The sequence below is a fragment of the Lampetra fluviatilis genome, chromosome 9, assembly GCF_964198595.1.
Source record: "Lampetra fluviatilis chromosome 9, kcLamFluv1.1, whole genome shotgun sequence".
NCBI classification, from domain to species: Eukaryota; Metazoa; Chordata; class Hyperoartia; order Petromyzontiformes; family Petromyzontidae; genus Lampetra; species Lampetra fluviatilis.
In genome coordinates this window covers 9850551-9875721 of record NC_136283.1, presented here as the reverse complement: position 1 = coordinate 9875721, position 25171 = coordinate 9850551, and the positions used below count along the sequence as shown (strand labels likewise).

At 41.1% G+C, this 25171-nt stretch overlaps 1 protein-coding gene across 2 annotated transcripts in view; it reads left to right on the top strand.

The window, feature by feature from the left end:
* LOC144934188 (netrin receptor UNC5C-like) overlaps window positions 1-25171 on the top strand; it is a 162423-nt gene that overhangs the window by 67720 nt on the left and 69532 nt on the right. For both annotated transcript variants that reach the window (XM_078859755.1, XM_078859754.1), the window contains exons 3-5: window positions 3586-3729; window positions 7790-7893; window positions 11211-11391. In XM_078859755.1, the coding sequence (XP_078715881.1) occupies window positions 3586-3729; window positions 7790-7893; window positions 11211-11391 (429 nt within the window). The remainder of the gene's footprint in view (window positions 1-3585; window positions 3730-7789; window positions 7894-11210; window positions 11392-25171) is intronic.

Genomic DNA, 25171 nt, shown 5'->3' with positions numbered 1-25171 from the left:
ACTTAACTCACGATCAGAAGATTGCAATTTCAAATTTTGGATGGGAGTCAACTCAGCGCATCTTCTTTCTGGATTTGGTGACATTAGTAACACTCACTGAGAAGCCAGGGGAGGTTTTGCTGTGGGGAGCCTCTTTCATAGGAATGTGAGATTCTCACCGCTGACTAAAGGTCGTCAACAGAGCTGAGTACCACCGCATATTAACTGAGAGACACTTTTACTTTTTTTCGTCATTAGCGGTGCAAGTGCATGTAAATGAAAGTATTCGTTTCAGGGTAAATATGAAATAGTTAATCCTTCAAATTATCATCTCTCTACATCAGAATGTGTAATGCAGTCTAAAATATTCCGCAGCAAATGGTAATTGGAAGCGATGTAAAATTCTGGCTTCCGGACGAATTCTTTAAGTCATTGATTTAATAATGTGCGTATTAATAATATATTGGTATAGTGAATATGTAACATAGGTTGAATGAATTGAATCTAAGCACTTCATGGAATTGCATATTCTATCAGGGTTATCAAATGTTTTATAACTGGATGACAGAGGTTTTAAATGTATTGCTATATTTTATTTGTGTATAGTTTGCATTTTAGTATGATCAGACTCGGGAGAGATTGGATCCACGATAGGAATCGAGAATTTTCAACAATGATTAAGAGCTTCCAACAGAGATCACCAATAGTCTTTGCATATTTAAACATTGAGAAATGTTGATATGTGTGCCACACATCTTTTACAAATTGTACAATCAATCATTTGCATGTGCATAATGATAGTTAATATTTTATCTTTGTGGTATATTTCTTTCCTGGCAGCTGATAATAGTGACAATGACAGATGATACTTTGAACATCCATTATGCAAATATTTGGGAAGGACCTTATATTTCATCAAAACACTTCCATACGAAATTACAACCTTCATGTACATCTCTGCTAACTTGATTCACTGATCTTTCAAAACAATCCCATCGATCTGAGCATTTGTTTCAAATTTACTGCCTCGGAGGTTTACCCAAACCATGGCGTCATCATCGATCAATTTATGTCTCCTCTTAAACTTTCTGAGCCATCTCACTACACTAGAGCAATCAGAATCTCATGGACCATACACAAGGATTGATCTTATATTTGCTGGGCACACATCGTATTAATAATTACATGTTTGAGCTCACCATATCACCTGTAATGATAATGCAAAAAATAAGTGTGTGACATGGAGTATTGTAATGTGATATTGCGTGAAGTAATCAACACTTTATGTTCTAAAGGCTTCTCAGTTGTATGTTATGGTGTAAATGCTTGGCTGTAAATACTTTCAGGTCATTGCCCCTGACATATAATTTACGTAGTAAATAATTAGCACTTGCAAGTACTTTTTGGCAGGATGTACATTACAATTCCCTTTTTTTCCCATTCTGATAAATCAAAGCTGTGAGTGTGAGTATCCACAATATTTTCCTTTATATAATGCACCAGGTGTGTTTAATCCCATGGTCGTTGTCAACTGCTCAGATGAAAACCATTTAACTATTCAAGCATTTAGGACACAAAACGTTAACAATTGTATGTGCAATTATGCACAATGGATATGGTGCTAACACACAGACCGAGAAATCCTTTTATCAGTATTTCAAAAGTCAAATTGTCGATGCTCAAACAAGCAATCTGGTAAAATTTGTTTCCATTGTGGACCTAGACACTCTGCACAGGGTGCTCATTCGTAGCTTTCAACAAAGGAATACCCCGTTTAATTCACCCCCAACGGATGGGCCGAGCCAGCCCCTGCATTGGATTTGAACTTATGACCTTCCAATTGTGAGCTGAGTTCTTTACCAACAGCACGACCAGGGTAGATAAGAGTGTTTATGATTTGCACAATAAGCAATGTTTATTTGCATGTAAATACGCAGTCTGTACTCACACTTAATTTACCACCAGCTAGTTAATGTCCTAGTGCTCAAGTCGAATTTGAAATGGAAACCCGAACACAGAGGCACTTCCACTGTCAATTAGCACAACAAGGTATCATGTTTGTGAAATACTCAATTAAGAAATGACAGCGCTGCTAATTCAGATCTCAAGTGGCAGGTGTTGGCTATGCAATGGGCTTCAAGTCATTTTGGACCTTTAGGTTCCAAGTGCTCCAAAATACATATGCATGTTGTGGGCATTCTACTCCAATACCACAGGTTCCTTATATTTATTCAAATATTGCATCACCATAATTTTGGGGGCGTATTGCGAGCATGAGAGTCCCATCCCAATTAGTTTGAATGACCATGCCTTAACTGTATTCCATTTTTTTGTATTATTATTCTTGCATATTTTACGAATTATACCCAACCGTGCTTCCTGGAGTTAGGCAAAGAAGGAAGGGTGTTTCATTAATCCTTTCCGACCTCTTCTACAGACAGCAAAGCCACACGCTGTTGGGAGATTGACCCCAGAACTGACATTAGTGGCCTTTGACTAATGTTCTTCACACAACCACTACACTGCACTCTTTCAATTGCGCAGACACATCCTTCGGAACTGAGCTTCACCAAATGAAATAGAAAATAAAATTATGGACTTTTTTTATCACCGATGGCTGTACTTGGACCATAAAACTCACTAACCACGAGAGCCTCACTTCATTCCAGATTTTAAGCTCAAAATCCTTACAATGTAAGGATATACACTGTTACACGAGTATATAATTATTCTCCTGAGCCATTCTGACATCTCAATATATGTTCCTACTCAAATAAAAATGAAGCAACTGAACTGACAGTGGTACACCAGTTTCAACTGATGACTCATTGACCATTTTTAACAATTGCCATGGCAAGAAACATAAAGATTATATTATGGCAATAATTATTATTATTCAAAGTGGTGATCCATATGCTCAAACTACTAACATTCAATTGTCCAGCACTTGGGAACTTAGCTAATGGATTAAATTTGCATTGTATAGAAATTTAATTAGTACTTATAGGCTAGGAGAAATCATCACCTCCCCACTTCTCCAAAGACAAATATTCCTCAGTATAGCCTTAACAGACTGTTGGGGGTAAGTGCTGTTATAGAGCAGCACCTATGAAGGTCAGTACAGCACATGAGGGGGGTGGGTGGCCAGCACCACCTCAGGCTGTCTTTGCCTACCTCGTGGAAATGTTTTTACACATCGCACTCGGTACTCAATTGAGGCTAAGTCAACGTAGGGGAGGCCCAGGACCAGTTCAAATAATCGTCACTGGTGTTGTCCGTGAGCAGAAATCGAACTCGGGTGGCCAGGTTGGTAGCGCAGTGCACTATCCGCTCTGCTACCGCTTTCCACTGTGCTGACACCCCACCTTATAAATACCACCCATCTCCACCAACCGATCATCATCACCCATCTGCACAAAACACCAACTCGCAGCACCACGATACAGCCCCAGCAAGTTACTGGGAGAGTGCGACACAGCAATGGCAGGGTCCCCCTGGTCCAAGAAGTTACGTAACAGCAGCAGAAGATTGCATAATCTGTGCAAACTGTATTGGCAGGTGAAGCATGTAAGATATGTGTGCATATGTGTGTGTGTGTGTGCGCAGGACGATCGGTGCGGGAGGTTCAGACGGACGTGTCCCGGCAGCAGGTGGAGGTGTACTACGGGCCGGAGCCTTACTGGTGTCAGTGCGTCGCCTGGAGCGCCGCCGGCACTAGCAAGAGCCGCAAGGCTTACGTCCGAATAGCATGTTCGTGAAAACCCCTCTTTTGCCCATTTTCGTATTTACATTTATTTCTACGTTTTTTCTCAGTTATGGCATCAGAATCCACAAGTACATTCAGTATTTCCCCCTCTGAAAATCCTTATTGATCAACGGTCACACAGAGGAACACTCCAAAGTGATGTTATGTTTGTCTATTTTACTTCAAACAACATACTTGTTTGCCTCACTGTATAGAATCTGGCTCCTAACCCTGAAGCAAGACTTCACATCCCAGTCAGGGGGTTGACACGGCCCAACAATGCTCCAGGTCTATAAATTAAGCACCGTTTTGTGGGAAGTTTCACATGGTGATCTTATGGATAAACCGCCTGCCATGCCTTATGAATGTGAATTGCTGTAACCCTGGCTTCGGGCCACCAATGGAGATGAGCATAATCCAATGTTCATTTTAGCAGGGAAGCACCTTGACTTTGTTTTAGCTGCAGCCAAGCTGTACAAATTATTATTAAGAGCACAAACAAATATTAAAATGTGCGGGAGATTGGCATAACTGCCCTTTAAAAATAGTTTTGCCACTGATAACTTCTGGGAATTGAACCTTTCAACGCATTTCTGGCTTCGTGCTATGAATGGCATTGACCTCATGAGCTAACCAAATACAGTATATTGGGGCATAAAACCCATATTAGAATGCAGTTTATACATTAATTTCAGATGAACACTATCCATATTTAAATTAAGGGTGTTTAAAGAGCATTAATGAAATGTGCACAATTTAATATATATATGATAAACATCCTAACTATACTGAATTAAGCCAATTAAGCAAAAATAACCATTAAAGAAAATTGTGCTTTATTTTAAATGGGTCATTTTCATCAAGGAATGCACATTCACAATTATGCAAGAAATTTCTCCATAGGGTATATTACCTTTAAAGGCTTGGATTCATTTCATTAGTGTCAACAAGAATTCATTATCATTTAAATATAATAATTGGCTATTCATATTTTTGTCAGTAATTGTGTTTTATAAATTGCAGGTGTTTACTTTGAATACATGCAAATATACTATACACAATATAAATGAATATTTAGGAATGTAATACAAGCACGTCATATGCACATAGCATGCTTCATTTCAAGTAGGTTATTTGTCATACCTTCTGTATTATTGATTGCATGTATATTTCATTTTCTTTAAAATGTTACTTTTAAGAAACTGCACTTGAATGCGAATATATCATCACACCTACAGTTTGCATCTGATTTTAATTGTTCCAGTGCAAAATAAACATAACTTGGTTCAGTTCTTAAAACTAATAATAAAGCACATGGAAAATATTTGCCAATTATGCATTCATAGATTCTGCAGATAAATGGAAATGTGCCATTAATATGCAGTACTATTTCGTGGAATAATTTGGTTTTGGAATTAATATACTGACTTGTAAAATCACTTATATAATAGATTATTGTAATTTCTAACTACCAAGCAATTTAGTTGTTGTAAATGCATTTTTTGTCACGTAAAATGCGGCATCTCTGTGTGTGACCACGTCGGCTTAAACGTGCTTAATATTATCCGCATGCTTTGTCATGCATTTTTTATATCCAAACAGCATATCGTGGGGGGTACCACTCTATATTTTATAACACGTGCCTCACTTCCCAAACAATGCACCAAACGGCTGTGATTTAACTGCCAGAAATGGGAATACTTTGCAAACACGACGCGGGCCCTCTAACTGACGGGTGTTAACACCTGCACGACCTCAGGCATAGAAAGGGCTGCCTTGCAGTGGCCCAAGGTGGGACGTGCCATTGTGGTGCAGCCACAGCAGCCACATCTGATAAAACATTGCCAGAGTCTCATATGCAAAGAAGAGCAGTCTAATTCAAATTACACATAATCTTTATTGACATTCCCAAATTGATAAATGTGTACCTTTACTCTGTATTGATGTGAATAATGGTGCTGTGGTGGTTAGCACACTCTCCAATGATCCCTGGCCATACACACCAGTGGTAATTGGTATCTGATTCTGCACAACACTATCCCTAGGTTGACTCAATCTTCAATTAATACCCAGTGCAATATGTCAAGATCAACATCCGGTAAACAAAAATCAACACATAGTAGTGCAGACCACACCATTCTGGCCTCAATATGTGCAAAAGATTTACCTGTGCTAGAAATATTTAGATACCAAATCAAACGAATATCTCTTTTCAGTTTAAGACTGGCATAACAATATGTAATAATCATTATTTATGTGTCCATACAGTCCTTACTTAGTCGCATGCCTTTTTCAGGAGGGTCCTGCTAGGATTTCCAGTATGGAGCGATGATGTGATGTATTTTCCCATTCGATTCATTTCCAATAAATGTTTCCAAATTGGAATCATGATGCCGGCACACATGGCCTACTCTTTTTAGAATAATGTCACGGATATTTGAAACAGATGGTGAAAATTTGGACGGTTAAAACCACACGCAGTACTAACCAGGGCAGCCGTGAGGTTTGAACCGTGAACATATGCAACAAGCGGAAAACCCACAGCCTCTCGGCCGTGTCACCGCCCCGATATGATGCGTTATCTTTCAGAAGACTGGACCCGTCAAGTCTTAGTTTTCTCCCTCTTTGCAACAAATGGTGCCTTGTGATGGCCTGCTGACCAGGATATTGTTCTAACTTTGACCAGTGTGGTCAAGGGAAACGCTTAAATTTCTATTTAAAGCTTTCGTGACTGCAGGGATTCATCTTCTTGGTTCTTTCGGTAAAGTCACGTAGAAGGGAAGTAATAAAATAATAAAAATAAAACATAATTATTTTATTGTGTTTTATTTTTATTATTTTATTACTTCCATTCTATGTGACTTTACCGAAAGAACCAAGAAGAAGGGAAACGCTTGTTAAGCTCAATACATTTTTATATTTATTAATTCATCAAGAACAGCTAATTGAGTCAAAAGTGTGTGAATTTGAATCCATTTAGCTTGGATGTCCACGAATCACTGCACAACCACTTCATAAATGAATGTGACTAAAATTGTTGATTATTACAGATGTCGAGAACATCCTCAATAACAACAGTTAGTTGCAAACCTAACTAAGCAATTATATATGTTTCATTGTTTAAAAATAAGGATCTACAATGTATATACATTTAGGACATGAAAATGGTTGCAAGAATTTTGCATTTGTAAACAGATGCCACAATTATTATTTGTTTATTTTATCCCCAAAAGCAAATATAGCCAAACAGCTCAATCTGAATGTTATAGAAAACTTACACACACATACCTTACAAGAATAACTGAATTAAATTCCTCAGTGCTTATAAATATAGTTGCATTGTACAATCACTGATGCTCTCCAAATTAGCATATATAGACGTATGTTTCTAATGTATCTTTGAATAAAATTCAACATACATTCAAGGACAAATGTAAGGTAAACTTATGACATCACAGAAAAAAGACGTAAAATACTGACTAAATACCCTCAAGAATATCTGTTTAACATCCATTGCACAGATTTTTTTTGTATTTATTTTATTCAGTATAATTTACATATAAAATAATTGATGACCGGATTCGTTGATTCAACTGGTAGTGTTCTAAATAACCTCAGTTGTTGTGTTAATGTTTTTTTTAATTAAAGGCAACTAAGTAAAAAAGGTGTTAAGTGTCTTCATGCTCAAAAGAGCAGCACCACAATGTGGTGTTGGTACTGAGCTAGTTATGGAAATACACATTACTATCCTAGGGCCTCCGTAACCTCATTGCTTGTCATGCAAATGTAATGTGTAATTATCCGAATTTTTCCAATATGAATCAAACATTTTTAGTGAACTCAAATATTCCATAGCAACATTATTGCTAGACAAACATAATCTTCCACTATGTCTCACTACGTGCACCATTTATATGAAAAAAACAAAATCAGACACACAGCCACATAATCTTAAATTTCGTGACTTCTCCACATTCAGATAACTGGAGGCGAATAGCGATAAAGTGCAACTGAAATAGAGCGTCAACACTTGTTTTTAATGTTGTGCATTGCTGTGCGACGTAGATCTGCACAAGAACTTTGAGATGGAGCCGCAGGGGAAGGAAGAGCCCCAAGGGCAAAAGATTCAACTGCATTGTCGTCCTCCTGATGCGGTCCCTCCTGCCGAGGTGACGCCACACTTGCTGTCGGGGTTAAGCATTGCACCCACCCGTGAGCAGATTGCAGCATAATTGTGCTGGCAGATTCCCGTAGGTTTGGTGGTGATTGCAAAGATTCTGTAAGCACAGCGCTTACTGTAATATGGCCTATTGCTTAGTGTAAAATAATTACGAACAACTCTTAACGTGCAATATCCTCTGCCGTATGCATACGAACGAGCCATCTTCAAATTGTATAACTGTGCAAACATGGCAAGCTCTCCGCTACTCTGTGTGAGTGTGCAATGTGCTTAAATACAGTTAAAAATTTAAAACAATGCTTTTTTTTCCAATCTGACACATTGCAGGGTCATGGCAGAGGAAAAAAAAATCATTGCACTGTCTACAAGTAATTAGTTTCACTTATCTGAAGTGCCAGATTAAATTGGACTGAATTAGCATTAGCAGGAAATGCATCTCGGTTTCATATTCCTGTCACATTCGTTCTGCTAATTCACGTCAGCATATGGCCTTCCTGAGAGCGATCTTTGGAGAAGGGGGACTCATTGACCGCCAGGTTACCGTGACTGTAGTGGGAAATTAGAAGGTAACTCTGACTTATAGCATCCTCTATTTCAAGCACTGTGCACACACGGAACAGACAGTCATTTCCAAGGCCTGCAAGAAATTCCATAGAACTCGCAAAATGTGATTTGCCCTGTAGAATTGTGTGTTTTATAGTGGAATTGTACTTTATAATTTCTCTCTGTGTCTGTGTGTCTGCAGATATGTGTTTATAGTTTGTGCTAATGCGTGTATTGGTTCATATTTCTTTGTAAATTATTAATTGAGTTTTTGGTGGTGCATGCCATCAAAAATGTCCTTAAAATACAAGTCAGTACGGTGGTGCATGATTGTACGTGATGCATGGAAATTTAAATTAATTTTGGATGGAAATGATTGCATATTTGATATTACTATGCAAATGGAATGTAATTTTCCAACAAACCTAAATGTAAATTAATATTGCTATATTTTTCAACATATATTGCATTTACATGTCGACGTTTAGTTCAATACATTATAGTTGTTACCATTTCAGCACTTGTGCATGTGGCTTTGTCATGGGATGCTTTATATTTTACAGCATCTCTTTTAGCAACCGAACATATTTGCTAAATTAACAATAATAAGTAAACATTATTACTAAAATTACCATCCAAATATTTCTACAATCGTAACGTTTTTTTATGCTGCATCCAATTATGATAAACAGCATGCTTTGCTCACTCGTAAATTCACTCTTTAAAATAAATTATCGCCATCCCCATATTCGCACAGATAATGCACATTAAAAGCTCTATGCACGTTGTAAATCATGCAGCCGTACTTCACACTTGAGTTGCACCACTATAGATAGAGGGGGGGGGCTCTTGATTAAAAATTGATGAGAAAACACTACATAGGCCATATTCGGAAGATGAAGGCATTTGTTATTTGCAATACATAGCGCCGCTTTGAAAATGCCAACGAAGCACACTGTCTTTGACACGAAGCCTTGACTTTTAACACCTCTACTGACAGTGGTATGCATTGGCATAGGTGACCCACATATAATAGTACTTGTTGGCTAAATATTTCTACTTGCTTTTCAACAAATCTCGACTCCCATTAAGGTTATTTGAGAATCAGATAATGTGAAACTATCACAGCAACCTAACATTGGGCTTATGTTAAAGGCAATTTAAGCTAATCTTTAATGCATTTACTATGTAGTGAATTTTGTTAATTCACATAAGGAGTGTTTGTGTCAATATTATTACGTGTAGGAGATGTTTATTCCCAAGATTACATTATCACAAATTCTAGACTCTCTCTTGTGCTCATAACTATAAAAAAAATGTTTTAAGATTTTTAAATAGATATTCTTTCACTTCACAGGATATTTAAATTGACCCTGAAAATAAAACAATAAATACTGTACAGTATATGGCCCAAATATTTTAAATGTCTTGTTTGTTTATTCCTTGCTGCAACCTAATTAGTTTTATATTCCCATATATATGTCTAAAATTCACATATTTAAGTCAAATTAGTGATTCGTGGAATTCATCTTATTTGATGTCTGTAGGGAAATGGTGGATATACCATCTTCGTATTGTGGGTTCATTTTCTACATAGAGTTCTGTAATATTGTCCTGTCTTTGTCAAATTGAAAGCGTACTGGAGACCAAGGTTTTCTGGCGATATCTCCAGTTATTAATTTGGTCACAGTAATAAATATTATTTCATAAATAAAAGGATTGCTGTGGAGCGGACACGCCAAAGCCAGTTTATGCAACATCTTTCTACATTAAATAAACACAGTTAAATCCTTGTCCTTATCCGTATATGGTTTCCTTAAGTTCTGTACATGGATCAGGCATTTCAAATAGTTAGATTAGATTTGGATGACCGGGTATCCCTTTGGTTAGCATGTCTGCCAATGAGTGAGCTGACAGTTTTTCATTCAATTCCTGCTCTGTCTGATCATTACTCCAAAGACTAACCTGATTGTACAGTACTGCCTTTTGTAAAGTGTGCATTTAAGGCCCTGTGGCAAAACTCGAAAGAGTGGGCCTTTTCTTGACAGTAGTATGTTCCAAATCCATATATATTAAATGTCTCACAACTAAATTATACAAAAAATATGATAGCTTTCTGGTTTATTGGGTCTGCTTAGCAAAAATGATAATGAATCTAAATGGGCTGTCACCTGGTTAAATAATGGGCAGCAGATCGAATTGCCTACCCTTTGCGTAGGTGTGGAAAGGACATTTACTGTGGATTCGCAATAAAAAAAATTGGTTTGCAGGCAACGAGTGCATTATACCTCAAATCCCACAGCAGCGACATGCAGTTTTTCAAAAGACGATCAGATATAACACTTTGAATTGTTCAAAGATAATCAACATTTTCAGCAGGGGAGTTACTTTTCTTGCAGCATAAAGGAAAATGAACATCATTGGTCTCAGGTTCCAACCCAATGACAGATATCCTAACCGCGTCCTCATTCCCCGTATATTAGTCATAATGGCCACACACAAAGATCCGTATCAGCTTGCAGTGGCTAAAGAGGTTGTTAATGTTATTTGTTTTGTACAATGGACTATGACTTCATTGTATTCCATTATCAGTCTTGTAAACCTAATTTATTTCTAGTGGATCATCTTAAGACAAGGAAAAGTGCATTTCGAATGCAGTTTCCATTTAACATGAAATGATACATTTCCAGAGGGAAAAACGTAACCGATCCCAAATTACTTTAGAAATGCGATGCTGTAAGGAGTTGTATGATCTATGCGCAGGTTGAATGGCTTAAGAATGAGATGCTCATCGACCCGGAGGAGGACTCGAACTTCCACATCACGGCGGACCACAATCTGATCATTAAGCAGGCGCGACTGTCGGACAGCGCCAACTACACGTGCGTGGCCAAGAACGTCGTGGCCAAGCGCCGGAGCTCCACCGCCACTGTCACCGTGTACGGTGAGTGGTGGTGCCGCACGCATAGCACATGCCTCGCTAACGCGAAATTTAAGAACTTCTTTTTTTTTCTAGAAAGGTCACGCTAGGTCACGGGGTCAGTAACCTGGGGCTCCGGAGCCACATGTGGCTGTTTAAGGGACTGCTTTGTGATGTTGTTCACTAAGGACCACCACCGCCTTGTATTCACATGCATTGTGCGGTTCTTGAAATGTTGAGGTGTTTTTTTTTTTACCGAATTTGAAAAAAAAAGGCTGTTCTTGTTATTTTGGTTGCTGACCGCAGCACTCGGTGTATCTATGACCATTTAATAGTAGGTCCGGTCTGGTTCACAAACTGGGCCAGCTGGGCCAAGCCTGAATTCCCAAGGCGGGCCTCACCCAGCCAAGTGAGATCTAACGGGGGCCATGTGCTCTGCCAATTAATTTACTCTGCCAAGGGGACCACCCGCTTTTATCTGGGCAGCCTTTGGAAACGGTTCTGATGTCATGGGGTCATCGTGGAAGAGACGCACGCTGTAAATCGCGTCTCTCACATAGGTTAATATGAGCACCATTTTTTTTTAACTAAGAATATGGCCCTGTTTTAGATAGTGAATACAAACCGTACCATGTGTCATATCCTGTTTGAAAAAAGCTACAATTGCTACCCTCCAGCCGTGTAGGGGATGGAGGAGGAGGCATGTATGACTGAAGGAAGAGGCTGAACCCATGGAACCACACATTCCATGAACAGCCCAGCATGACTCAGGTCTATATTTAAATTGTCATGGAAATAAGGCACGAGACTCCTGATCTGCGGTGCTATTATGTGACAGGAGAGCAAGTAGGTTCATAAGTCATGTTATCTCCTTGTATTTGTAGATCTTCTCCGTTTACTCTGGTTTTCTGAAAACATTATCCTTAAACAATTGGCCAACTAATCCCAAGTAGGGCCTTTCTGATCGAGATGCTTGAAAACAAGATGAGCCTTGCTGGTCAAAGGACATCACGATCATTAGTGCAGAGCCTCCAGACTTATGATAATCCTGCTTTCAGATGTTACCGCTATTCCTTCGCGAAGGAAATCATGCTACCCACAAACAACACCTAAGAGAGTAGCACTGACGCTTTTAAAGTTATCGAAACAGACAAGCAAGCAGCCTACCCTCTGTGCTGTCATCTACTGACTGCCTATTAACCCTGAACGTAGGTGCCTCGTGAACATGCCGATACTCATTTGATTACAACTGTGTACCGCATTGCCTATCTGATTTCTGTTTGGCGATGTCGGATATAAAATCGCATAAAACAAAGCAGTCAGGTGGCTCGGGGGACTAATATCTTTCAGAGCAGTGAGCCAGCACTGCCGAGATCCCGAGGTTTGATTCACGAGCCTCCACCTGAGATAAAACTGGATTCTCATCACTTGTAACTCTATATATATAAGCCATTGCATAAATTTGGTTTTGAATTTAATTTAGCTTTGCCCAACCCTGAAGGCTTATTCAGCAGATAGGCAGAGAGTGGATAACTCAGTCATCTGCACAACCGATGAGAGTGCAGTCCCGAGCAGAGCACCCTAAATGGGGTTAAGGAAGGGGTCCTGGCAGGAATCACAAACAGAGGCCTCGCATTGCACTCACCTAAACATTTAATTAAGAAAAACACAGTAAGATTCTGGCGGTTGATTCCTTTTAAAACAGCTTGGGAAATGCTGGACTCGAGGCTCTGGTAAGCTAAGTTGTTGAGTGAGATTATTTGTAATTTCTTACAAGTGCAAAAATTGTTTTTAATATATTTTACAATGTGCATTCAGAATGAAGAATTACAACATATATAAAGCTTTAAGTGATTATTTTTTTGGAATGGATACATACAATTTCACGTGGGAAATACACCAAATCATGCATGTGTAATCGTATTTACATTTTGCCAATCACAGGAATGTTTGAGTAGCGGCGCTATGGCAGGTGATATGTTAACGGGTCTGAGTCTCCCACTTCATGAACCTAGATTGACCAGCGTCGTGCAGTATTGTCAATAATCCGCATGACCTACACAATGGCCTTCACCAAGCAGTGGATTTTAATTTAATCCGTGATGCCGAGAGACTAAATCCTGCCATGTAAATGTAGAATTTCTACCACTCATGGCCACTAACAAAGATGGATGCACACTATTGTTTGTATGAGCAGAGATACACCTTAATTTGTTTACTTTGATACACAAGGCCTAGCGGCACTGTCTCGAGAGCTGAAGCAGCCCTACAACTCAGAGCACGGACAAAGGCAGTGTTTAGTCAAACTAATTAAATGTCAAATGCCAAACAAAATGCATATCAGTATGATCTGCTTCCCTTGCATCCTGCTCGAACTCTCACCCTTGCATAGGCACGACCCAGCAGTCGTGTTCGACGCTTATTGCAAAGGTTCACTGTTCGAATCCAGTGATGGTCCCGAATTAATATCATGCACCTCCGATTAACGCGGTTGGCTACGTATTGTGCTAAAGAAGTTCAACATACATACATACTGCAATATATAATAATCATAATAATGCTACGCGCCGTTAGCTTCAAAGTAGGCATCAACTATCCTCAAATATGATTAACAAGAATAGGCCATAGCCGGGCAGTGGTGGCTATACTATTAACCTGTTCAGCGACAATTCAGCCACAAACAGTGGCTGAACGGGTTAATTATGATTCTTGGTGCTATTCTATGTTGCTCATAATGCTGGCTGTTTTACACATTATTTTCCGATTATTTGTGATACGTTACGAACGATTAAAACGATTAGTTTACTCACGTTTTTTAACTCGACAGCTATAACCCCCCTCTGGTACTATTTATACATTAAGTATTCAACTCCTATTCTGAAGCACCAACTTCTGATTTTAGCGATTTTGCTGTGTAGATGTCTTTCCACCAATTTGAACGTGATGGCTGCAGAATGCACCATCTATCTCCATTGCCTGGATTGTATCCTGTTCCATCGCTCAATCTTCCATGACTTCTCATCACCCGTCTCCGTAGGAGTATGACTAATGCCAGTGTAGGGAAAAACTCGTGAAGCAAGTTATCTTGGGACTTCAATTTGCATCGTGGCTTAGGTCTAATGTGTAGACACCTATCTTGTGAAATAGTGCATTGTTTGTGCATTTTTTTTACAGGTGTTTGGCATGAGATAGCAGAGTTTTTTGTAATGTGTCTGGATAACTCATTGTTTAAAATGCTTCCCTAGGCTGATTATTTATCAACCCTGTGCAATGTATAAGTGATAAATATTAAGCCATGCTATATATATGAAACTTGATCAAGGAAACAGAGGTTAGAATGTCTCAATAATTTCTTGCTTCCACATCGCCATGCAAAATAATGTATAATAATTTGTCCCCTTTATTATTTAATCTTGCAGATAACATTCATAATCAAGAGTAAATATATGCCACCGTATGCTTAGTTCTATGCAAACATGCAAATACACAGATGTAATTGTAATTGCGATGGTGAAATAAACGTGTTAAGAAAATAACATCCTTACTTCCTCTAATAACAGCTTTCTATTTGGTTGTATGAATAATTTAGACGAATCACACGACTATAATTGAAATGATCATAATTGCAATATTTGTCAGGTCAGACCGTTTAACTTGTATTTTCACAATTACAGTGTTTACTTATTTTCCAATGAGAGGATTACATTTGCATTTAGTGAGAATCTGGAAGGTGTATGTGTGGGTTAGAGAAGCTACTCAAATATGCTGTGAGGCTATTTAGCAGTGAAACGGATACATAGTGCTAATGCTGCTGTACAGCAACAGCGTTAATGCATTGCATCAGCTCCCTGTGGAGACTCGCACTAAGGTTGGTGGAGGCTTTAACGTTCAGTCTGTATGGGTCACGTTGAGCAACCGACACTCTGGTCAGAAATGCAAGGAAGGTTTCATGCAACCACCCAATGCTGAGATTCTTTCCAAGATGTTTTGGGTAAAACTAGAGTTGCGTCGCTTGAAGTATTATGCTTTTTAAGCAGCACCGAATAGCGACTTTATACACCAGTGAACATGCCATTGGCATGATGCAAAGTGGCAGGCATGCGAGACAGCGAGATGCGAGATGATAATATGCAAGGCAGCGCTGATATAAATGAAACAACCTACTCCATCCTGGTAAAATATGGATGGGTTCCATCTGAAGGTGCGGTTGCAGCGCAAACATTGTCACCACCATTCCATATATGGCAATCCATTGCATCAAGACGATAATTCAAGAGAAGTGCAGCATGGTCACTTTGGGGTGGTGATGTGGTCCAGTGGTAGCACGTTCGCTGCCCGTTCCACAGCCTCACGGTTCGAATCCAGTGGCTGACCTGGTTATCACGGTGGTGTGTTCACCATGATAATGCGCCATTTAAACCTTTTAAACGTGATTTTATTAATCTTAATTTTGGAGCGTTCGTGACTGCAGGAATTATTCTTTGGTTCTTTCGGTTAAGTCACGTCTAAAGATAAAATAATAAATTAAAATAATGGCATATTACGACGTTTCGATTGCAACACAAGCAATCATCATCAGGCATAAAAGAATAGTTTTCTAGTTAGATTTTTGTTGCTATTTCTTTTATGCCTGAGGATGATTGCTTGTGTTGCAATCGAAACGTCGTAATATGCCATTATTTTAATTTATTATTTTATCTTTAGACGTGACTTAACCGAAAGAACCAAAGAGTGATTTTATTAATTTCTAGATCAATTTAATGAGACGTGACTGATTAATATCTCACTCATATGATATTTGCCAATGTGGCACTTCATACCTGTCAACCCCTTATCAGTGCCTACCTTATTACAGACCAATTGAGACCGTATTGGTCACCCCGTGCCCTTATAAATATCAACGTTCATTCTACAAAGTTCCATCACAAGGGAGAAACATAAACAAATAGACAAAAAACATTATGTTTACCCTATTTAAACGGCTGTATGCCGTACGGACCTGAAAACTCAATTTTCCTTCACAAAAATACGGGTAAACCATATGGGTTGACAGGTATGGGCACTGTTGGTGGAGCAAATTACTCCGAATAAGACGTTTGTAAGTTTAAAAAAAATTCAGGGGATGACTGAACCCATTATCCTTCTGGGGTTCATGAAGTAGTATCACGTTGGGGCAAGTCAACATTGGTTACTTATGAAGAGACCAACCCCTCACTTAAGGCGGAATATTATGCCGATTTACCCATTTACATAGCAATGTAGTATTGAGTATTTGCCTTTGGATTACTATGATGTGTGAGATTTATAAGAAATACCTGTTCCTGGAGATGGCTGGTTGGCTTTAAGGGATACGGCCCATATCAGAGGGCTTATTCAACTCCTTTGAGACTTTTGAACCATTTCAAGGCACTCACACGTGAAGCTCTGCGTGTTAGCTGATGCCAACCAAAGCGGCCAGGAACCTTATGAGAAGTAAGCACTGTGATCGCATCACACCACACCCAACTAGTCTCCATTGGCTGCATATCCAGTCAATAGTAGCATACAAAATCTGCTTCCCTTCACAGCATTGGTCCTGTATACCACAGCGATCTACTAACTCCGTATGCTCCAATGCAGCACCTGATATTCTCTGATTCTGGTTTGCTTGTTCGTCTTATGCTTAAATATATTTCAGGTATAATGCACCCCTTCTCTGGGACTTGCTACCAGTAACTGTTAGAGAGGGCACTTCTATGTTTTTGAAGTATAAATTTGAGATGCCTCTGTTCGCTCTAGCCTTCCTTTTGTATCATAACTACCCATGTCATATTTATTACAGATCCACGATCTCTGTTCTGCTCTATTTTATTTTGAAACCTGTATTGTCGAGTTGATCATTTTTCTTCCATAAATTAAACTCGTTTATAGATACTTTTAGGTGGGTTTATAGATTTTTTTTTGTACTGCAACCTTACCCTTGGATTATTATAACCTTGTAAAGTGATTTTAGGTGGCAATTCCTATAAGCTGCTTCATAAAATGAAGTTGAAGGGAATTGAAATGTAACGTTTATGCAGGCATCAAACGCAAAGGATGCTTGTTTCTTTTATGAACCAATGTGACAAAATCCATATTTGAACACAAGTATTATGCCTCTCTCCTATGCAAACCAAAGGCCTGAGTCCCATCATATTATTTCTTTAGCATTTGACGTATCTAATCTAGTGTGCCTTAGCAGCATTATACTTTCCATAGCTCCTTCTAACAAAATAGTAATGTTATTATAGTCAGGCATCATTATTATTAACAAAGTATATCATATGTGAGGAACGAAACCATGTGTTATATGGTGTAAGAGAGAAATACAAATTATATATATTTCTCCAACCTGCCAAGTCAAGTTATATCTGTATTTTATTAAAGCCGTGTGAGGTGGCAGTATCAATTTTACATTGCACCAAGACAGACGTGCGATTACATCCTGAAACATAATTGGCAAAACAACCTGGTCGTGTGCCTTTGCTCAAAATGTAACTTCTTTTCAACCACATGAGTGGCTTTTCATCGAGGATGCTAGGCTCATGGAACTCAGTTTAAAGCCACGGATTCAGAACAATTGGTCCCCTCTCGCAAGGACTTTATTTAATGAATGATGGATAGGCCTTTCCTCACTTTTGCAGAGATTTTCTGCAGTCACCAACGAAGCCTGAAGATCATAAATAACTGGGGAAAGAAACGGGTCAGCAATATTTTACAGCAGGCATATGGCAATGTGGTTATTTCATGACAGGTGCTTTCAAATGCCTTCCACCATTATTTACCAATGTCTTGTTCTCAAGTTATGTGTAAATGATAATGGAGGCATTCTGCAAAGTTTTTTTTTTGGAAACATTAAGCGTTCTGTTAATGTAACTGGGCCTTGGTACAAGGCTTGGGATTTGTGTTTGATTAAGATCATGAGTTTAATTGTTATACATCATGCGGCATCCATTTGCAGATATGTAGATTTTCTGGCTGGTTTCTTACTTATGTTTTACTTAATCTCCATTTAACATGCGTTCCAAGAGAGATATAATGGGTCAGATTGCAAAGGAGGAATAGACTTTTACCATCGAGTGAGAGGCTGCAATGCTTCAGCAAATGCATTGCATCACGTGTCACATTGTGAATCAAATGCGATTTAAAAAATGGTAATGGAGGTAGATGTTGGATAATGAAGTGTGCTGTGACACTATGGCAAGTGGCGTTCGTACGATGTAGATGAGGACTCTTCCGCAGGTCATCTACTACAATTATGATCAGTCGTTTTCATATAAACTCGAAACAGTGAGTACACAAGGGCTCTAAATGGTGTATGCAGTTACTTATATTCGTGCCACACTTTCGATTGTATCTGTCAGATGAGAATGGCGTGAATATGAAGGGAATTGTCTGAAATTTCCAATGATAACATTAAAATGACCCATGAAAAAACATATTTTTATGGCATTGAAATAAAAACTTGCACATTCCCATTGGTAATCGAGGCAATGTTCACATTTCTCACTGGACCCTGTGCAAAAAAAAGAGGCTTTAATTTTAGGACAGTGAACATTTGAAAGAGTTAATTTTCTGTTTGTTTGACAGCTAGTCATATAGCATGTCACAACGAGGCAGAAGGTGTAACAATTACATTCACACCAGCCTCACAAAGCTGTATGCTCCTAAATTGAACCAGGGTTCGACTACATGGATATCAATAAAACAGTAAGTTAATATCTGTGTATGGATTCGTCCGGAAATTGTTATAACGTTTTTAACAACTTATTTTGATTCATTTGTGGTATTATTAGATTCAATTCACATTTTGTCAATGTAATGAAGTTTATTGAACATGTAAACATTTACATAATTAAAGCATTACACCAACACTCCATTTTATTTACCTATAATTGCCATTAGGCATTTTCATTTGGACTCCTTTAATATAGATCTGAGTTGCACTGGCAAGCTATCAGAAAGAAAGAATATTGTCTTACATTTGTAATTCTGCATAATTCAATATTCTGGTTTTGGGCATGACACTGGTATGTATAGGCTATAACAAAGTTTAATGAATAACATCCACACGTAGGTAGCTCCTCCCATTTAACCTACCATATCCACCATCCACGTAGCTCTATGTCCTGAAAATAAAAACAACACAACCTGCAAAAGCAGACTCTTTTTTAAAACAGAACCGCCAATAAAATTGATCCATGCCACAAAATTCCACATACGTGGGCAGCTTCTGTTAAACGAAGGTTATATTTTTATCGCCCTTAATGAAGGTCGGCATATGCTGTATGTTTATGTTCAGTTCACTGCACCGGGTGCCTGTGTTGAGTTATGGTGCTATATTCCCCTCTATACTGATGGGATAGGTTGACATCACCATTGCTACGTTTACTATCTACAGCAAATAATACGAATAATTTACAGCCTCTTTTAAATGCACTGCTGGATGAAATCCTCCCTATTCCATGTCAGTTATGATGGCTTTATGATCATATGTTGCCACGCTAGTTAGCATGGGTCGGTGATGGGGAGTACCCAGAACGAGTTGACATATCACTCCCCACTGATGTTGGCCATGGTTGGGAATTGAACTCAGGTCACCGGGTTGAAACGCAGTGTGCTCACCAACGTGCCAACACACTCCTTGCTCAGTTTAACACGTAAGCTTTCGTGACCAATATTCATAATACAGGTTTTTTTGTGTTAGATTGCGTAAATATATAAATGTGTCGTTAAACTCGCCACCACCCGACACAGCCAGGTTTGTCACGTAAACGTTCTGTTTACTTCACAAACCTTACTCATTGGCTGTGTCGGGTGGTGGCAGGTTTAACGACACATCTATACTCTCCTTGCCGTATCCAGAATTTCCACGACGTGAAGCCCAATACCAATCCAAGGCCAGAGAAGGGCCTCTACACACCATGGAGGTTATTTGACCAATCTTCATACAACTAGCCAGTGCTTCCTTGTTAAACCGTTAATCTGTTTAATTTTATTTATCATTGTCCAAGTTTATGATTCATATGTCGTAGCATGGAATATGCACTGATTGAATAATGCTCTACCTTATAAAATTAGATTTTTCAAAAGCACTCCAACCTGCTCATTAAACTAAGCAACACAATATAATAATCATGAGAATAATAGTTTGGAAAGAAGATACCCTCTCCGTGGCATTAGAAGATATTTCATGAAAATGTATTTGGAGATATAAATCAAATGAAATAATGAGTACATTTGGTATTTCACTTCTTACGCAGTGCCGGATTAAGCTAGTGCCGAGCCTATAGCATATGTTATAAAGGGGCCCTAAATAAAAAAAAACACGTAAATATTAAAACACAGAAATTTTTTGGTTGCATAGAAAAGTAATTGTATTTTTTCACTTGCTATACAGCCAGATAATACGACAAATCGCTCATCTTGAACACCCAGTCGTTCATAAAAGTTGAAGGCAGTATGGTACTATAGTAATAGAGCAAGTGCAGAATCACTGAACCGGAATTGATAGCTTGAAAGCATTTAGCACGGGGCCCTTGAAAGTGTGGCATATGCTACTTTTTATACTAATGTAATGCGGGCGTAAGCGACCTTCCGGAGGTGACGTCACGGGGGGTGGAGTCATGTGACGTGGGGGGAAGGTTCGGGGCTTTAAGCGGGTAAACCGGAAGGGGAAGTGAGTCGGGTTGTGAATGGAAAAGGGTGAGGCCACGAGGGCGAACGAGAGGAGGGAGGCACCGCCGGCGAGCGGGGGCCGACCCCAGAGTACAGCCAGGAAGGCTGTGTGTTAGAGGCAGCGGTGTGGCTGCAGAGAGTCGCAGGAGCGACGAAGAGAGAGGAGAGTACAGCCAGGAAGGCTGTGTGTTAGAGGCATCGGTGTGGCTGCCAGGAGGAGCTGCGGAGAGAGAGAGAGAGAGCAAGAAGCTGTGAGAGCTGCGGAGGGAGAAGAGCAGCAGAGAGTACAGCCAAGGGGGGCTGTGTGAGAGAAACAGCAGCGGAGCTGCTGTTGTGGATCGGGCCGACATTGGAGTCAGCACCGTGGAGAAGCTACCGAGTCAAGACAGCCGTGTGGGTGTACAGCACGAACCGAATAATAAAGGACACTGAACCAGACATCGTGGTCCAGTCGTTTATTACACTGGTGTCAGAAGTGAAACGGCTTGTCAAGACGGCTCGGAAGAAAGAATATTCCTGTGCCATCATCTGCTACATCATCCGACTTACGATTGAGACAGATGGCGCAGCTGGAGACCTGGAAAATCGTGCTGGCGAAACCGTGTGAGCTCACCACGCCGACGACGGCAGTGGGGAAAGCCGATGGTGGTCTGCAGGCCGACGCCTTGCCTGCGCTGCCAGCGCCATCTGCCACGTGGCACGAAGACGCCATCTTGGGCGTGGCAGGGGAGAAACGGCGGGAAGCCGCCATCTTGTCTTCACCGCGGCGGGGAGACGCCGCCATCTTCAACATCGCGGCGGAGAGGCAGCCTTGCGCTGCCATCTGGAGGTGCCGCGGGGAGAGCAGCCTGCTGTGAGCTGCTGTTTTGCGAGGGGGAGCTGCGAGGAGAGGACGACGACGCTACAGCTGCTGGGGTGGGAGCTCTCCCGTCCTGGCTCGGGTGCGTGACAACGGAGCAGTCAAGTCGCCGAACGAGTTCTGCGAGACGACTCAAGTTGCCGCCCTGCCATCCTCTTCTTGCTGCAGCCCCGGGCGGGTCGTAACGATACGCAACCGGCCTTTACACACACCTCACCCATCTTTCGAGGGCCGGGTGGGGGCGATTTTGTTCTCTCATGACTCGATTGTGCGGAGCGCGGTTCGGAAAGTGTGTATGTGTGTGTAATAACGATGAACGCGCTATCTGCTTGTTGCTCGGTGTCAATTAAAGTGTGTACGTGTGTTGAGAATGGACGGAGAGTATGCTGTGCTTGCTGAGTGTTAAATTGTGTGTGTGCGCTGCGGTGTGGAGTTGTTATATTGATGTCGAAGTTAATTATTAACTCGGGAGCGTCGGGTATCTTGCGCTGTATCATCTCGTGGGTTACCTTGTGCGATGGGCTTAATTGGAAAATATATATATTTTTTTTTGGGTGTATTGTGCTGCGAGGTGCTATGTGCGATGTGGTTGTTGCAAGAGAGAGAATATTTGTGTTGTTGCTGCAATGTTACGACTGGATTAATGCTGTGTTGGTTACCTGCAGATCGGCTTGCTATTGTGCTTAAATGTGCGCGTGTGATCGCGATATGTTGACTGTATGTGCTGTTACACCGTTCTGTACGGTTATGGGGTGCGATGCATTGATTGACTATTGGGATTGGGATGTTATTAATTGTGCGTACCTGTTTGGAAATTGGTAACAAATTCGAGGGGGACCCTATTATTTGGTCGTATGGATGTTATGTACACGCAATTTTGTGTATATTATGGGTAACGGCACTTTGTGAGAGAGAGAGCGCGCTTTGAGGGTTCGTGATGACGCCGTTGTGGGTGTCTCAAGGGTTAATGCTAATGGGACCGTAAATTGGCGCCAAGTTGCGTCGCGTATTCGGTTGGTCGCATGCAGCCACGAGTTGTTTTGCGAGTTGGGTTGTGTAACCAATGTGGTTGGTAAAATATTGGTTAAAAATTCCCCGATATGACTGCTGCGCGCAGCAAGCTGGGGCTGTGCGTCTATCGTTGTTGGGATTGTTACAATAAGACGGGGGATGCAATTTGTGACCCCCAGCAAAGGGAAGCTGGGGTGCACGAATGGAGAAAACTGGCCACGTGTTCGCACGTTGGGCCGCCATTTTGCGCACACGCGGGGTATGGCGTCGATGCGCTTTGCGGAAAGGGCCGCCATTTTGAGTGCGCGCGAGATATTGCGCGAACGCGCTGGGCGAAGGGGGCCGCCATTGTGAGCGCGCGGGAAAAACCTCGGTGGGGCAAATATTCCATCTGTTATGCCTGCCATTGTTGATTGGGTGATGCAAGAGTGGTGGTCACGTTGGCCTATGGCTGATGGCTGACCTGACAGCCCGGAGGCGAAACCTCCGTGGTATGTCTTAAACTAATGGGCCGTGTGCTCATATGGCTCGGGGAGTCATGGTTCAGTTGTGCGGTGGCAGACTGAACCTGGTGTGCCGGGGGCTCACGGGATTGGGTTAGGGCGTTATTGTCTCTATAAGAGAACATTACCCCATGGGGGGGGTCGTTGATATCTGGCCTTGCCGAGGGATTGATCTTCCCTTGGCTATAAAGCGTCAGACTATAAGAGGCTGGTGTGTGTCCATCGCTGATGGGATAGTAAGGGAGGAGCATGGCCGAGTGCTGCTCATCCCCGAAATGGCACTAGCCGAGAGTATGGTAAATGGATGTTGCCGTGGGTTGACGACCACGGTGAGGGTTACGGCGAGTTAAACGTTACCGCTGGGGAGCGTGGCTCTCCACGCGAGGGTGTGCGATTAGGGGTTTGTTGAGAGTGACTGTGGGTACATGCTGTGTACGTCTGAGGTCTGTGCTGGTCCTCAAGGGAGGACTGCTGGTGGGTAAGAGCAGAAATTTTTTTTGTTGTTGTTGTTTTCACGTGTAAATAATATTGCTGTTCAAATGTAAATACTGGGGCGTCCATCGCGGTTATTTGGGTAATTATTGGGGGTTTCTTAAGCGGCCCGGAAATACATCATCTCTATCCTGGGGCCGGGGGGCTGTCGTGTACGACATGCGGATGTGCGTTGTTGTGCTTTGTGCTGTTGTTGTTCTTGTTGTTATATTATATGCTTAGTGTCCTTTAGGGGGGGAAGCTCGGTTCGCCGCATTACGATTTGCTATTGGTCAGCCGAGGTCGGCTGGGATTTTTCTACGGGGGAGGGTGGTGTAATGCGGGCGTAAGCGACCTTCCGGAGGTGACGTCACGGGGGGTGGAGTCATGTGACGTGGGGGGAAGGTTCGGGGCTTTAAGCGGGTAAACCGGAAGGGGAAGTGAGTCGGGTTGTGAATGGAAAAGGGTGAGGCCACGAGGGCGAACGAGAGGAGGGAGGCACCGCCGGCGAGCGGGGGCCGACCCCAGAGTACAGCCAGGAAGGCTGTGTGTTAGAGGCAGCGGTGTGGCTGCAGAGAGTCGCAGGAGCGACGAAGAGAGAGGAGAGTACAGCCAGGAAGGCTGTGTGTTAGAGGCAGCGGTGTGGCTGCCAGGAGGAGCTGCGGAGAGAGAGAGAGAGAGCAAGAAGCTGTGAGAGCTGCGGAGGGAGAAGAGCAGCAGAGAGTACAGCCAAGGGGGGCTGTGTGAGAGAAACAGCAGCGGAGCTGCTGTTGTGGATCGGGCCGACATTGGAGTCAGCACCGTGGAGAAGCTACCGAGTCAAGACAGCCGTGTGGGTGTACAGCACGAACCGAATAATAAAGGACACTGAACCAGACATCGTGGTCCAGTCGTTTATTACACTAAGATAATCCCGCACTGCTCTTACAGCATGAGGTGTTCACGAATTACTGTTCCACACACGGGTATATGGTGCCAGCAGAGGATGATGTTACCCAATTAGATAATTAGTAGGTAATTTTTCGAATTTGGCAAAATTTGGACGATGATGTCAACATGCATGGCCTACTAATTTTCAAATAACGTGACGGGATTTTTAACGTCCACTGTGAAGCATGCAGCATTTATTTCACGGTTAATGAAGAAAATATAAATTGTTTCAAATTTTTTGCTGACATAGTAAAGATAACCGATGGAAACGAACAAAGAAAATGATTAAACATTTTTTACAAATGAGCCTGAAAAATTGTGAAGATAAATGACA